General features: G+C 41.5%; 1 protein-coding gene across 5 annotated transcripts in view; it reads left to right on the top strand.

Annotated features, from left to right (window-relative positions):
• Positions 1-16,990, top strand: part of LDB2 (LIM domain binding 2) — a 246,301-nt gene that overhangs the window by 171,926 nt on the left and 57,385 nt on the right. For all 5 annotated transcript variants that reach the window (XM_081207872.1, XM_081207871.1, XM_081207874.1 and 2 more), the window contains one exon: positions 15,587-15,759. In XM_081207872.1, the coding sequence (XP_081063998.1) occupies positions 15,587-15,759 (173 nt within the window). The remainder of the gene's footprint in view (positions 1-15,586; positions 15,760-16,990) is intronic.

Here is a 16,990-nt window from a genome sequence, read left to right as displayed (position 1 = left end):
CCTTATGTCCGATGCCCTTAAGTCTCTTCCATGTCCCTTCTGCAATAATTCTTCTTCTTGTTTATACTTGCCCTTTTCCTTGTCTTTTGTTGGCCTCTTTCTTAGTTTCTTTCCTTTCTCATTGAGGGGTAGGCCTCTGGGGGATTCCAAGCCAAAATTGTCACCATCTCCCTTCATCAAACCCGCCCATTCCCCACAGTCCCACTCCCCACAATCCTCAATATAGTCCAAAAAGTATTTAAAAGCATATTCCAAGGTCTCTCCAACGTTGGGAACCTCCTCAATTCCAGATGCCCCCTGGCCCACTCCAACTTCAATCTTCAAGAACAACGGCTCATACTCCTGTAGGGCCTCGGGACTCTCCATTTGTATTATTTGGGGTGCAACCGCATCCTCCTCCATTATCTTCTGCACTTGCCCAGTCAGTACAGATTCATGAGTTGGTCCCTGGATAATTTCTGTATCAATATTCCCTATTTTCCCACAGTTATTAACTGCAACAGTCAAATCCATTTTCTCATTCATCAAGTCCATCTTCTCATGCATCTGTTCCAGCAGGGCACTTGTCTTGCATAAGGCAAGCACCCATTCTTTCCAACTCATCTTTAGTCAAGGTCAGAAAAGCCTGTTCCCACGGTCTTAATCTCACATCTGTTGAGCCCTCAAATGTACTGCAGCAACAATCTGACAAGCTCCCTCTAGAGGAGGCAATTTCTATTTGTATCCAATTTTTTTAGGCAAGTCCAACAAAGGAAAATTACTTTCATTTTTCAGATATTTTTCAGATATTTTGTTTCTTTAAAATGCAAAAGGCAACATTGGAATCAGCTTGTTTCTCTTCTTTAGCTATCTGTCAAAGTATTCCATTGACAGTCAATGAACCTCTCCAACAATTTCTGTCTCTGATACCCCGTTCCTAGGTTAGAGATGTTGGAAACTTATCCTTCACTCCCTCTCCTGTTAGGGTTGAACAAAGTTCCCCCCCTTTTCTCCTGCTTCCAAGGGGGTTTCAGTAATTCTACATGAAGGAAATTTAGACTTTTTTGACAGCTTTCCAGGCTTTAGCTTACAAAGTTTTTGCTTTAGTCTATATACAAAAAGCGGAAGGCAGACTTCCTGTTTTGAACCTTCCCGCTTCGTTACCAAATTAAGAAATTTCTTGATCCAATTTTCCGTTTCTACTCACGGGTACTTCTTTTAAATCCAATTGTCCACAGGAAAAAGTCAGCGCTCTCCGGCAATGGCTGTGCGGCTTCACTCCGTGAAAGTAGCAGTCAGTTCGCAGCACCGCGCTTCTCACCCCACTTCGCTCCGGAGTCCCTAAATGGGATTCCCTGCGAGTAGGGGGGCGCTCCTGGTGCCCTGCCGAACCCCACGTTCCCAGGATTCCTCCGCCTGGGATTTCTAGCGGGTCCCCACCTTCGCCGCAGCGGGAAGACCCAGTTTCCACGGAGCCCGTTCCTCCGAATGGAGGAACTCCGCCATTCACCGATGGCGCTGACCCAGAAGTCCACCCATTGATTTCTTTAGCCCAGGTTGTCGTGCTTTCTTAAACCCTACTTAAATTGGATATTACCATCAACAGGAATAAAAGTTGTATCCAAGTAGTGGCTTCTTGTGAGATAAAGTTCATGGTTTTCTTTTGTTGGTATACACTGGTATATGCCTTCTTTCTGCTTTCCATTCCGTTAGCAAGCCAGCCCTGAATAAGGCAATGTAATAAACAGTTGTTCCAGTATGTCCAGATGCGGAAGGAGGTTGAGCTATTTGTGCGCAATGTTTTGTGACTGGGACGCGGCATGTGCAGCATCCCTAATAGTCCACCTCCAAGACTCAGCCATCTTCAATCAGTCATTGCTGCCCCTGGGAGCTGCTGCTAAAACAGTGTGTCGCAGCCAATCGCAACACTTTACTTCAAGCAAATTTTCACAGTTCTTTGGCTCGAACTGCTGGCAGCCTTCCTAAAGACTCTGAGGAAATAATTCCACAAAGTGGCATAAATTAATGTGACTAATTAACATGATGTTAATTATTTGTAAATTGTATGTTTGGATACACATTACTTGAGAGGCATATGTTACGTTCAATGTTTACTGAAACAAGCGACTGCTAATCGCGTCTCCTGAGCGTTCTTTTCAACACACTAAGCAAACAGAAGCCTTTTTTCCAAAAACTAAAATGGGACCCTGAGGGTGGTAGGGGTACATAATGAACTGTGGTACATATTGAAAGGAGCAACTAGAAAGTTATCTTTTAGAGGTAACTGTAATCTTTACAGTTGCAGGTAGGTAGCCGTGTTGGTCTGCTGTAGTCGAAACAAAATAAAAAAACTCCTTCCAGTAGCACCTTAGAGACCAACTAAGTTTGTTATTGGTATGAGTTTTTGTGTGCATGCACACTTCTTCAGATACACTGAAACAGAAGTCACCAGACCCTTATATATAGTGAGAGGGTGGGGAGGGGTATTGCTCAGAAGGGTGGTGGGAATGGGTGATTGGCTGATGGGTGCGTAGCTGTCAACGTTTCCCCTTTTTTAAGGGAAATTCCCTTATTCCGAATAGGATTCCTCGCAAGAAAAGGGAAAAGTTGACAGCTATGGGTGTGGTAAACCTGTTGACGACTGTTAACAACTGCAATTGTTTTTACAAGGGGTGATATGGCTAAAAATAGCTTTATCATGTATAATGAGATAAGAATCCAATGTCTCTATTCAGACCAGGTCTCCATGGTTTTAAGTTTGGTAATAAGTTGCAATTCAGCAACTTCTCTTTCCAGTCTATTTCTGACATTCTTTTGTAATAAGACAGCTACTTTAAGATCTTGTTTAGCATGTCCTGGGAGATGAAAGTGTTCTCCCAATGGTTTCTCTGTCTTGTGAATCACAATCATACCAATCATATCAATAACAAACTTAGTTGTCTCTAAGGTGCTACTGGAAGGATTTTTTTTTATTTTATAATCTTTACAGTACAGTCATACCTCGAGTTGAAGTAGCTTCGGGATAAGTATTTTCAAGTTGCGCGCTGCGGCGACCCGGAAGTAACGGAGCGCGTTACTTCTGGGTTTCGCCGCTCACGCATGCGCAGACGGTCAAAATGACGTCATGCGCATGCACGGAAGCAGCGAATCACAACCCGCACACACAGTTTGCGTTCGCTTCTGGATGTAAATGGGGCTCCGGAACAGATCCCGTTCGCATCCAGAGGTGCCACTGTATTAGCTATTGCATGGCCGCAACTTTCAGGATGAGTAGATTTCTCTGGCCTGTACATGGTTTTGTGGCTCCCTACTTACTCAAGTGAAAAGGTTTTCCAGGGGCAACTGCTATAGGAAAATATTGAGGACTTACAGACTTTAGGTGCTTCCAGAAAATTTGTTTATTGAGTTTTCATCATAGGTCCCCATCTGCATTATGCATTTAAAACAACATCATCACTCTTTAACACTCAGGTAATTTCAGGGGTCAGCAACCTTTTTCAGCCGTGGGCCGGTCCACTGTCCCTCAGACCATGTGATGGGCCGAACTATATTTAGAAAAAAATATATGAATGAATTCTTATGCCCCACAAATAACCCAGAGATGCATTTTAAATAAAAGCGCACATTCTACTCATGTAAAAACACGCTGATTCCCGGACCGTCCGCAGGCCGGATTGAGAAGGCAATTGGGCTGCATCCAGCCCCTGGGTCTTAGGTTGCCTACTCCTGGTTAAGAGTGTGGGGACCTCATATTTGCCTCACAATTCCCATATTTCCCTAGGAAGAGGGATTAATGGTTAAGCCACTCTGAGAATTCTCATTAATTCCACTTTAGGTGAAATCTGACCAGAAAGTGAGTGATGTAAAATCTCTTTGAAAAACTCAACTAGCTTTAGCAGAACTGTTCAGGCCTCCTTGAACATTTTTGGGATGAGTTTCCCCTTCCATGCTACATATTATTTTGTGGTCTGATTTCAACATAGCTACTTTTCCATTGTGGGAGATGGGCCGGGGGAGGGGGGAGGGGAATAATATATTGAATACAAGCTGAAACATCTCATAATCTATTGCCATTCATTAAAGATGCACTACCGGTCTGTGTTCTGTCTCACAAGCAGCTATTTCAAAATACAAGTTCCCAGAGAGCTTGGAAGAAATCTCAGAGGTGCTGTTTTTAATGGCTCTCCTAGATGTAAACAGAGCAGCTGGAAAGAATCTATCTACCATATTTAATAACATCTCCGTTGGAAGTCTACAGGCCGAACAGTGGGATGTTTAACAGAATGTGTGTACAGTTTGCATGGCGTTAGTTTCTAATTTATTTTAATTATTGGCAGCTTATTTTGGTATCTGTGAAAATCCCATGCCTTCTTTTGCAAGTAATTGGAACTGGGATGGGGTCCTTTTCAGCTGACGTCAGGTCACTTAAAATCATAGAAGTGTAGAGTTGGAAGGGACCCTGAGGACTATCTAGTCCATCCCCCTGCGATCCAGGAAAATGCAGCTGTCCTATACGGGGATCGAACCTGCAGCCTTGGCATTATCAGCACCATGCTGAACTATCCAGGCAGTTACATGTTCACTGACTTGTCTCCAGCTTGCCAACACTAGTCGCTTCTGTACTTGGCCACTTCAGGCTGCAATGAGGGGAGGGAATGTGTTCCCTGACATACATGTCTCCATCACTGCGAGAATAATAATAATAATAATTTTTTATTATTTATACCCCACCCTTCCCGGTTCAGAAAACTGGGCTCAGGACAGCTAACAACAAATTTAAAGCACTTAATTGTATTACAACATAGAAGCAGCATAAAATACAGTATAAAAGCATGAATAACAATAAAATGCCAAGTTCAAAAATCAATTTGGGTGAAATCCATCCAATAAACATTAGATAGTCACCAGGGCTAGCTGGCTGAATTAGTCCTACTTGGGCCAGCAAGGAGGCCAGGGGAGAATTAGCTGTGGGGTCTCAGAGCGGGTAATCTTCATAAAAGGGGAGGGGGAGGGAAGAGAAGGGAAATAAAAGATTAGGCTGAATTCGAATTAAAGGCCAGGCGGAATAGCTCTGTCTTACAGGCCTGTCGGAAGGAGGTTAAATCGTGAAGGGCCATGGTCTCATGGGACAGAGCATTCCACCAGGTTGGAGCCATCACTGAGAAGGCCCTGGCCCTGGTGGAGGATAGTCTGACATCCTTAGGGCCCGGGACCTCTAAACTGTGATTATTCATGGACCTTAAGGTCCTCTGCGGGGCAGACTAGGAGAGGCGGTCCCGAGAAGTGAGGTTACAGGGCCTTCTCAGTAGTGGCACCCGCCCTGTGGAACACCCTCCTATCAAGGAAATAAATAACTATCTGACTTCTAGAAGACATCTGAAGGCAACCCGGTATTGGGAAATTTTTAATGTCTAAAGTTTGACCATTTTTTATGTGCTGTAAGCCACCCAGAGTGGCTGAGGAAACCACTTATAAATAAATAAAATTATTATTGTTATTATTATAACTGAAAAGGGATAGGAGATGGAGTAGGCGCAGGCTTAAAGACCAGCCTACACCAGCACAGTGGCTGGAGCATACCAGGAGGTGCACTCTGGCTCCTGTCACTCACCTAGCTACAAGTTACACACCCAACAGCTTTGTTGGAGCAGTTAATCTGTGCCACGTGTATAATCTGAATCAGCTGAAAATCAGTCCAAAATACTGACATGGATTAGGAAACTTTCCAGTACCGTACTATATTATGCTGGGGAAAATTTTCCGCTTTTAGAAATACATTGTGGGTTTTTTTGGTAAAAATTAATAAGTAACACAATGAATAAACACAATGCAAGTTAAACTGAGCCTCTGGAATGGAGATCTAAAATCAAACTTGTAATTAACTTTATTTTTAAGGTGACCATCCCCAGCAGGGATGTGGGTGGCACTGTGGGTTAAACCACAGAGCCTAGGACGGGCCGATCAGAAGGTCGGCGGTTCGAATCCCCGCGACGGGGTGAGCTCCCGTTGCTCGGTCCCTGCTCCTGCCAACCTAGCAGTTCGAAAGCACGTCAAAGTGCAAGTAGATAAATAGGTACCGCTCTGGCGGGAAGGTAAACGGCATTTCCATGTGCTGCTCTGGTTCGCCAGAAGCGGCTTAGTCATGCTGGCCACATGACCCAGAAGCTGTGCGCCGGCTCCCTCGGCCTATAGAGTGAGATGAGCGCCGCAACCCCAGAGTCAGCCACGACTGGACCTAATGGTCAGGGGTCCCTTTACCTTTACCTTATCCCCAGCAGGTACATTTTTGATTGCGTGCACCTTTTCAGAAATGCTGAAATAGGTATGTTGACAGGTTTCAGTGCCTTCATTCCCCCGCCTCCAAAATCAAAACTGTAAGAAAGATATATGCTATTCAGGTGTCAAGCCTTTAAATATGTAACAGTATTCAAATAGAAATAATCTGAAGCTTGGAAGTGTTTGAATATGACATTTAAACCACACTAAGTGCACTTTATTGATTTTTCTTTCCATTACAGTTCAACTACTTTTGGCTGTTGGAAAAACTTCTCAGATATTTATACTGCACCTAGCATTAACATGGCATACTCTTTTTGTTTTCTTTACTCATTTTCCACATGCAAATCATGTGTCTGCTGAATTTTTCTTATGCCCTATGTACTCTGGGTGTGTTCAGCAAACATGGCTATCAAGTAAAATGTGAATTGGCCCTATCTCAGGTATTATACCTTCAGCCAGTGATGGGCTACTCTGACCCCCACAGTTTAATTCATAAATAGATACAGGAAATTAAAATATTTCTCCAAAATATCAGAAAATATTCCAAACCAATTACAAACTGAAATCAGACTGATTGCACTTGAGGCTATGATCCTTAAGCCACTTACCTGAGAGTAAATGTTCTTTTTCTCTTACTTGTTACTGACGCATACCAGTGCATATGAACATTGATTAAATATCAATATAAAAGTGAATTTTGATATGTTTGAATAAAGTTTTATTTTGTGATTTAATCACTGTGCTCATGCTCTGGCACACATTAGTAAGCAGAAAGACAAGAAAATGTAGCCAATTGCTCACATGCCAGCTTTGAAATTAATTGGATAAATTCTTTCAAATAAATTTATAGACCAGCAGAGTAGGATGTATGAAAAGGAAACAGAATGAGAACTGATTTGGGAAAATTTACCCATCAATTACTTGCCATTTTTGTTTACAGTTTTGTTTACAGTTTGGTAACACTTTCTAACCATGTATATTTATATTCTAAAAGCTTTATTGAAACAAGCATTTCTCAGTTCAGGATAAAGTTCACAAAGGATATATTTGGACCTATTAAAATCAAATGCATATTATCTGGGGGTAAGAAACTGTTTGCTGAAATCAAAGTTGAGTAATCTTTGCAAACTGCAGTGTTTGGCTGTGGGAACAAAGTGTGTGTGTGCGTCTGTTTGTAATCCTTCTGTTTCGATTTTCCACATCATAGGCAAAACCATCTCTGCAACATCAGTGAAAACAATTAACTGCCGACTGATGAATTATTGCACCCATTTTGCTTCACACCACAGGACATTATAGGAAACATCATCAGCACTTTGAAATTCATTCTCACATTTCTCAAAGGAAGATGATGACAAATGTAGTAACACTTCAGGGAATATCAAAACCTTGCTATTTCGTTTTAGAATCTGGCTTATCAGTGAAATGAAACATTGACACAATGATATGGTCCAATGATATACCTTTCATTCATATTGAAATATGTTCATCCTATTTTCCTTTTCATTATTTAAAACCCCATCCACAATAAATTAGATAAGAACTGCAGTGCTTTGTATGCTCAGAAGTGGTAAAAAATTATTATTATAGTAATTAACCACAATAACGCTGCTACCGCTTAGCATTCATTGTAGCACTCTCGAATGATCAAAGCAGGTTGCATTCATTATATTATTTAAAAATACTGTAAGGTAGCCCAGAATTATATGGGTAAAATGCTGTCCAGCAGAGTTCTTTCAGGTACTTCTAAGGTTTGCCGACTCTCGCTGTAGGGGAAGGACTTGCTGTAACCAGCTAACTGTACATTTTGAGGATAAACTTGCTCAACTTCCGAGAAACCTTGATTCTACAGTTGCAGCCATTCCTGTTGAAGTGCCCGGCGTCACAGCCTGCGATGTGTTGTTGAACACTTTATTCAGTTTATTCAAACTGATGATGTGGACAAGGTGTTTGCAGATCTGTGACTGACCACATGACCCCCTTGATCCCTGCCCCGCTTGTCTGGGGGATTTGACTGGATTACTGCTGGATTACTGCTAATGCATGCTAGGTCTGTCGTGGGCTGCTTGATTCAGTCAGGATCAGGCAAGGTTTGGTGGCCAGGAGGCAGAAGAAGCAGGAGGGGGCAGCTTGAAGGGGGGGTAGTCAGGAATGGAGGATGGCAGTTCTCCTGTTGCAACACTATCCTGACAAGACAGAAGTACTGTTTTGGGGGCACAGGTGCGGGCAGGTGTGGAGGACTCCCTGGTCCTGAATGGGGTAACTGTGCCCCTGAAGGACCAGGTGCGCAGCCCGGGAGTCATTTTGTCCATGGAGGCACAGGTCAATTCTGTGTCCAGGGCAGCTGTTTACCAGCTCCATCTGGTATGCAGGCTGACACCCTACCTGCCCGGTGACTGTCTCCTCAGAGTGGTACGTGCTCTGGTTATCTCCCGCTTGGACTACTGCAATGCGCTCTGTGTGGGGCTACCTTTGAAGGTGACCCAGGAACTATAACTAATCCAGAATGCGGCAGCTAGACTGGTGACTGGGAGTGGCCGCCAAGACCTCATAACATCTGTCTTGAAAGACCGATGTTGGCTCCCAGTATGTTTCTGAGCACAATTCAAAGTGTTGGTGCTGACTTTTAAAGCCCTAAATAGCCTAGGTCCAGTATACCTGAAGGAGCGTCTCCAGCCCCATCGTTCTGCCCGGACACTGAGGTCCAGCTCCGAGGGCCTTCTGGAGGTTCCCTCACTGCCAGAAGCCAAGTTGCAGGGAGCCATGCAGAGGGCCTTCTCAGTAGTGGCACCTGCCCTGGAACGCCCTCCCACCAGATATCAAAGAGAAGAACAACTACCAGACTTTTAGAAGACATCTGAAGGCAGCCCTCTTTAGGGAAGCTTTTAATGTTTAACAGACTACTGTATTATAATACTTTGTTGGAAGCCGCCCAGAGTAGCTGGGGAAACCCAGCCAGATGGGCGGGGTATACATAATAAATTATTATTATTATTATTATTATTATTATTATTATTATTATTATTACTACTACTGCTGTTACTACTACTACTATTACTACTAGATGTTTGAGAGGAGAAAGCAGATCTGCTGGATCACAGAGCCTCACCTCATGGGGGGAGATGCTTCAACCAATTAGTGAGAGGGTTTGAGCAGGAGGAGGTGGCGGCAGAGCTGGAGTCAGAGGGACTGGACACAGTGTTGCCACCACAAACCAAGTGGTTATTCTGCAGCAGCCCAGATAAAGCGTGTGTTTGCATGTGCATCGCTCTCTTAAGGTGGGAGAGTCTCGTGGATGAGCTCTCCCTGCTTCAACTTTGAAAGCTCACCGGGAGGAGCGTGACACCTGTTGGGACAGCTTCCTTGCTTCCCTTCAGTTCTGCATATCTCGCTTTGCTCGTGCACCTTGGAGACATGAGTCCTGGACCCTGCATTTGCTGCAGAGCCTGAATAATGACCTCTTCCTTACTCTCCAGTAACAGCCACTGTTGTTACGCTTTGGGATGAGAGCACAATAGCATGGCTTGTCTGGAAAGAGCAGTTAGTCAGGAATGCTGCTGTACAATTGCTGGTAGAAATGGAATCCTCCCAGCATATTACACCTTTGCTGAAAGATCTGCATTGGTTCATTACTGGCCAAGTTCAAGGTTTTACAATTAGCATATTAAAAACAGCCTTGTACTAGTTTATTTGAAGGATTGCCTTGTCCCATGTGTGCCTACTCAAGCTCTTCAAACTTTTACAAGTGCCACATCAAGTTTGCTCCACTTCTCTTAGGAGTCAATTAAGATTTAGGCACTCTTGCTGTAGTTTTAGACACCTCTTAAAAACTTCTAAAAAATTTAAATCAAGCCTATCCAGATATATGTGGTGGTATTGAACTAAGTTTTACCCAGCCTACGTCCATTGAGATTAATGTTAGGTCAATTAATGTCAATAGATCTACTCTGAGTAAAACTTAGTTGAATCAAATCAAATCTGATTTGATTTGTAGTTGAATACCACATATAATTTAGTATATGCTTTTACATCTGTTATTGATATAATTATTTTATATTGTTTCGTGTATACCACCTAGAGTTTTTTACGAAGTAGTTTATTCATTTTTCTAAATAAAATCTGCTATTTTTTTATTTATTTTCCAATATAAACCCAATTACACAAATTAATTCCAAATTAATGCAATTTCGTTAAGAGGCTTCCTGCACACCGTTCTTGATGGGTCTTTATTCTTATTCATTTCTGTTACATTCCATTTTTCAAAATTATCACATAATTAATAGCTGCACTCTTAATGATTTCTATTTGTGTTATACTATTTAACTTCCAAAAAAAGGCTCCAGGTGAGGAACAATAGCTTTTTCCTTTTCATCCTGCCTGCGCCACATCCAAAAGTCAACTGTTAGTCTCTTGGCCTTATGTGGCTCCCTGAGGTTTTCCTTTTTCCTGCAGCGTTTGGGGCTGTCTCCTTACTCCCACTGTTGTTGTATTCCAGCCTGGTTGGGGCGGAGCTGCAACTTCAAGGTTAAACCCTCTTCTTTCTCCGGCTCAGCTCCATCCCATAATACTCAAGCCATTCCAAATCGACAACAGCAGATCCCTCCCTTCTACTGGCACCGAGTCAACAACTTGAGAGCAGTACATGTGAAAAGGATCTAGGAGTCTTGGTTGACCACAAACTTGACATGAGCCAACAGTGTGACGCGGCAGCTAAAAAAGCCAATGCAATTCTGGGCCGCATCAATAGGAGTATAGCATCTAGATCAAGGGAAGTAATAGTGCCACTGTATTCTGCTCTGGTCAGACCTCACCTGGAGTACTGTGTCCAGTTCTGGGCACCACAGTTCAAGAAGGACACTGACAAACTGGAACGTGTCCAGAGGAGGGCAACCAAAATGGTCAAAGGCCTGGAAACGATGCCTTATGAGGAACGGCTAAGGGAGCTGGGCATGTTTAGCATGGAGGAGAGGAGGTTAAGGGGTGATATGATAGCCATGTTCAAATATATAAAAGGATGTCACATAGAGGAGGGAGAAAGGTTGTTTTCTGCTGCTCCAGAGAAGTGGACACGGAGCAATGGATCCAAACTACAAGAAAGAAGATTCCACCTAAACATTAGGAAGAACTTCCTGACAGTAAGAGCTGTTTGACAGTGGAATTTGCTGCCAAGGAGTGTGGTGGAGTCTCCTCCTTTGGAGGTCTTTAAGCAGAGGCTTGACAACCATATGTCAGGAGTGCTCTGATGGTGTTTCCTGCTTGGCAGGGGGTTGGACTCGATGGCCCTTGTGGTCTATTCCAACTCTATGATTCTATGAACTTCCAGAGATTCGCTATTTATTCCTCCAGCTGAGAAGGGAGGAGAATCTTCCTCCACTTCCTCATCAGCGACTTTCATCTTGAGAGATCTGGTACCCTGTGTTAATGCTGTGGTTACGAAGAAGGTGTTTCTTTGATTTGGTATCCTGCACATCTCAGCAAATGAAAGTCGATATCAAATGACAGGGCAGAAAATAATTTTCCTATATGTAGGGAGATTTGCAAAACAATTTGATGATGTCTCTACAGGTTATAGGTGAATTCAGCGAAATGGCACCTGATCCATTTTCTATACCCTTGCAGGCAAAATGTACTCCGTAGCAATGGGGTGCCAATATTTCAGGGCCTTTTATTTTAAAAAATTACACCAATACAGAACTAGTATTATTTCTTATGCTGTATTGTTTCTAATGGATGTAAGGAGAAAGAGGAACAGTATTCTTTTACCTCCTGAGATCAACTATCACAAACTGTACACTTTTTCTTTTTATAAGCCACACAAAGTTTTCTGTCACATGTTAGCTGTACAAGATGATTAGCATGAAATTTAATTTGTGCTGATTAGCCTTAGGGGAGCAAGGAATTAACTTGATGGGTTAATTTCATGTTTGTTGTATATCGCAAAAAAAGCAATGTGTGAATCTTTTAACACTTTTGAAAAACAAATGCGTGTACACTGGACTTCTAGTTTCTTTCCCCTCATTAAATTATACTCTATAGAGGGCACACACAGAAGTTTTAATGAGGATTGCAAGGAACTGTATTTGTTTGAAATGCACAATGCTTAACAAACCATATCCAAGTTCTTCAGTTTGCCTGCCTAGTATGCAAACATTTATTTCTGCTTTTGCTTCTTTGAAATATTTACACCCCTCTTACTAACTGAAGTGCTCAAGGTGCATCACAATATATTTAAAATGCTATAAAAAAGGACAATCAGGGTTTCTCACTGAGTGAAGCTTCCTTACCCAGACTCCTGCAGGTCCTGCCTTCCAGAAGCCCATAGAAGGTTTACTGGGGTTGTGGCAAAGGTGTATACCAATGATGGCCAAACTTGGCCCTCCAGCTATTTTGGGACTACAATTCCCATCACCCCTGACCACTGGCCCTGTTAGCTAGGGATGATGGGAGTTGTAGTCCCAAAACAGCTGGAGGGCCAAGTTTGGCCATCACTGTGTCAGGAAAAAGCAGCAATGCGAAAGCCAGCTGCAGGTGTCTGGAATGCAAAACAGGATGTTGATGTGTGGGACTGTACTAGTGGGAAAAAGGGGCAGTCTATTCACTCTACTGAGCACCGGATATTAGCTCAGAGTGTCATCTGACCTGTACTGGAAGTACAGGGGTGGAGTCTATTCTCTCTCTGCTGTTGGAGTTTGAACTGTGCAGACACGTTTCTCTGTACTGCTGCAATGACAGAAATAAAGACATGTAAATAGATTTCTGTCTGTCTCTTTCCCCTCCCTGAGGGAACCAGGGAGGAGGGAGGCGAGGGTGTGTCCCTCTCACGCTGAGTGGGATCGCCAATTTGTGACCTTGCCTGTATCCTGCCAGGAGACGCAGACGGGGAGGTCAACAGGGTCTCAAGCCGAATGCCTGGAGAAAAGGCCAGTGACCTCTGACTGCGGCCTGAGAACCTGACACACTGGTGTATACAAACCTCCCCCCATCTCCATTCTCACATCTTCCAGCTGCCGTTCTGCTGCTGAATCTCCTCAGCACTCCATTGCTTAACCCTCACTGAGGCAGATGTTAGAATATCAGATGTTAGAATACCTCAAAGGTGGAACTTCCTCACCTGGGCTGCTGCTCTTGCCGTCTCATCAGACATGCACCTGATTGGGCATGCACAGAAGTGCACTTTATCTATAAACTCTCTCTACCTGTGGTAGGACTTAAAAGTAACCTGGGTCTCTATAGTAAAGTCCGATGAACTATCAAGCCCTGCATGCAATGATGTTAGATTATGTCCACCTGCTTGGTCAGTGGAAATCTGCTTCCACAGCAGGACATCTGGTTCCTCATCTCCCACCAGGGTGGATAAAAAAATCAGTGTGTTTTTTTTATTTACTTTTTAAAAAAATTGTGGTTTTTTATAAATTTAAACCATTTTTTTTAAAATCAGATTTTTAAAATAAAATGCTTTTGGAGGAAAAATCTTTCTAAAGGTAGTTTTCTATTTAAGTTACATTATAGTCCAAAGGCTTTTCATCAGGAAATAAGGATTTGTTTTAAGTTTCTCATGTATACTAAAACTCAGTCTAAGTTGTTGGTTTTTTTAAAAAAAATATTTTAACCACATTAGTTAACAAACATGGATACATATGCTATAATGTTATTGTTTTAGTTAAATAAATTGTTTAAATTGTTATTAAGGAAATGATTATTTTTATTCTTCCAATAAAGTACAGCAGAAAATTTTCCAAATATAAACAAAAATTTCATAATTACGTGTCTTTGTATAGTATAACCAAATCAGTAATTTTGGATATAACTGTAAAAACTACTCTGAAAATTTATTATTCCAAAGATGAAACCTTCATCTGGTTGTAAATATTAAGATTATACCAGCAAGAATGAGTCTTTCTGTAAGAAAATGATTTAAATCAAGTCTTACTGACTAGTGATTTGAATCGTGATTTAAATCATGATTTAAATTGATTTGATTTAAATCAAATCCACCCTGTCTCCCACCACCACCACCATCATCTGCTCCAGAAGGTCCCCAACCCATCACAAAAGTGTCCACAGATGGCAATAAGGACAGTAATTTTACAAGGAACAATAAGGGATTGCAGAACGGGGATGGAGATTTAAGTCAATAGCAAAACCTCCACCAAAATATCCTCATTGAGGTAGTATCAAACTATGGTGGTTTTTTGCCTAAATAAAGTGATCCTCTAACAGATGGAATAAACCCATTTGTGGCCCTGGGGGAAAAAATATATCTGACAGGCAATGCATACCAGTCACAACATGTGGAGTGGTTAAACCGGCTTTGCTACACAGACTGGACGATGAAGGCCGGAAAATCCAGCTCTATAATTTTCTAATTTTACCTAAATTATTTAGCCACATTATTTGTTTTCATGCTAAAATGCATTGTCAATTGCAAATTCTCTCTCAGAGATATATATAAGGCCCAAAGGAGTATTTTATACAAAATATTTAATATAAATAAGTAAAATCTTAATTATACTAAAAACTATTCAATTCTAAAATTCTACAGATTGTCTATTACTACTTAATGTTTCTCACTTAATTTTAAGAATAAGACATATTTAGGGACACCTGGAAGGATCCCTACATAGATGCCTGACTCTGACCCAAGGCCACAAACCCTACTTCTGCAGCTTATATTTATTTATTCACCTATTGCTACTGCTGTTACTAGGCATTTGACTGCCTTTTAGATATGCCAATATTTGAAAATTTGAAAATCTGATATACCAGTTCGGGGCCCAGTGAAAGTCTAGACTGTTCTATTTCATTTGGAATGGTTTTACTTTTTTTTTTACTTTTACTTTTTACTATTATTGAAACGGATTTATTTATTTAGGTAGGTAGGAAGGAAGGAAGGAAGGTGAGGTGTAGAAACAATTTTTAGCAGACCCAGAGCCAAAACCCAGCAATTAGGGGTGCATCTAGGGGGAGAACTGATCAGCTCTGAGCAGATTCTGGGGTTCAGCCTGGCTTCTGTTCTGGATTTGGTCACCATGGTGAATGACCTGTGCTGGGAAAATCACGGGCGGAGCCAACCCTACTAATTTTTCTGGACCTCTTCTGGACCTCCATCATAATATCCTTTTGGACCACATGTCAATATGTGAAGGTCTCCAGTTTTTGTTGTTGCAGGTCTCACTCTCCACAGGGAACAGCATAGTCTATTTCTTACTGGTTTAATTGGAATCTGCATTAAGTTTTGATCAGATTTTACCATTGTTCTAGTGAATGAACGACTTAAAAGTGTTCTGTCTAGTGCCCTTTGCTCATGTGCTTTGTATTTTCCCAACAGCCATTGGAAGGACCCTCATTCCTCGTTATTTTAGCACTGTCTTTGAAGGAGGTGTGACAGACCTGTATTACATCCTAAAGCACTCAAAAGAATCATACCACAACTCCTCCATCACAGTGGACTGTGATCAATGCACCATGGTCACTCAACATGGAAAACCAATGTTTACAAAGGTAATAGGAAAGATTAATATGAAACATGAAATTGTTGTTGGGTTTTCAGTGTCCCTTTTCAGATTACATTAGAGATTAATAACTGCTGGTTTGGTGGGGGGGTTTTATCTGTGGATGGCGGAAGTGATTCCAGATATCTTGAATTTTAATTTGCTAAAACTGAAACAACATTGAAGTGAAAGTTCTGTTAAAGAATACCAGAAAAAGAACTTATGTGAAAATTCACACTATTGTACACAAACTTCAATCTTCAGTCCATTTCTGATTTATTGCTTATAACCATAGGTCATTGGCATATAAAGAAAAGATGGACATTATATAGCTATTAAGATAAGAAACAAAACAAAATTAATTAAGTGCAAATCAGTAAAAACCAAAACCTGGCAGTCAAGCCAATGAATGAAATCACAAAGTCCAACTCAACCAATTATATAGTACAGTTATATAATTCATATTTATATCCATCCAGACAGTTATAAATAAATAGTACTGAGTCATTAACTTCAGGTAGAATTCAATCTTTGAACATTTTTTTTATTTTTAATGGATGAGTAGATCCTTGGTCATGAATCACAAACTGGGAGAAATCACAAGTACTTTTTTATATTCCAAAAGAAACACAACACTGTGCAACTCATTTATAGCAAGAAAGCCAGTGCTCCAATGGTGTATGAAAAAACAGCTAATAGTCACACATAAAAGGTGTGTTCGTACAGACACCAGATTTTCATGATCTACAGTGGTGCCCCGCAAGACGAAATTAATTCGTTCCGCAAGTTTTGTCGTCTAGCGAATTTTTCGTCTTGCGAATCATGAAATCCCATAGGAATGCATTGAAAATCAATTAATGCGTTCCTATGGTCAAAAAAAGTCCAAACAAAGCCAAATTTGGTACAACAACAGTTTATTAACTGCTCTTTAAAGTCACACATACTGTAAAGAGCAGTTCAAAAATTGAAGGGAAAATAAATTAACTTTATAAACAAAACATGTATTTGTTTTTAGACAAAGGAAACAAAGTCGCGAGACGTTTTCGTCTTGCGAAACAAGCCCATAGGGAAATTCGTCTTGCGAGGCAAATCGAAAACGGAAAAACCTTTCGTCTAGCGAGTTTTTTGTCTTGCGAGGCATTCGTCTTGCGAGGTACCACTGTACTTCATTTTTTTAATTTATTTTAAAGAGGGAAGAGTCACATTAATTGGGCCACCACACATAGCGTGTGTTCATATTA

Source organism: Podarcis bocagei (genome assembly GCF_964188305.1).
Source record: "Podarcis bocagei genome assembly, chromosome: 9".
Lineage (NCBI taxonomy): Eukaryota > Metazoa > Chordata > Lepidosauria > Squamata > Lacertidae > Podarcis > Podarcis bocagei.
The sequence above is the reverse complement of the archived record's forward strand: the minus strand, read 5'-3'. Positions and strand labels throughout refer to the sequence as shown.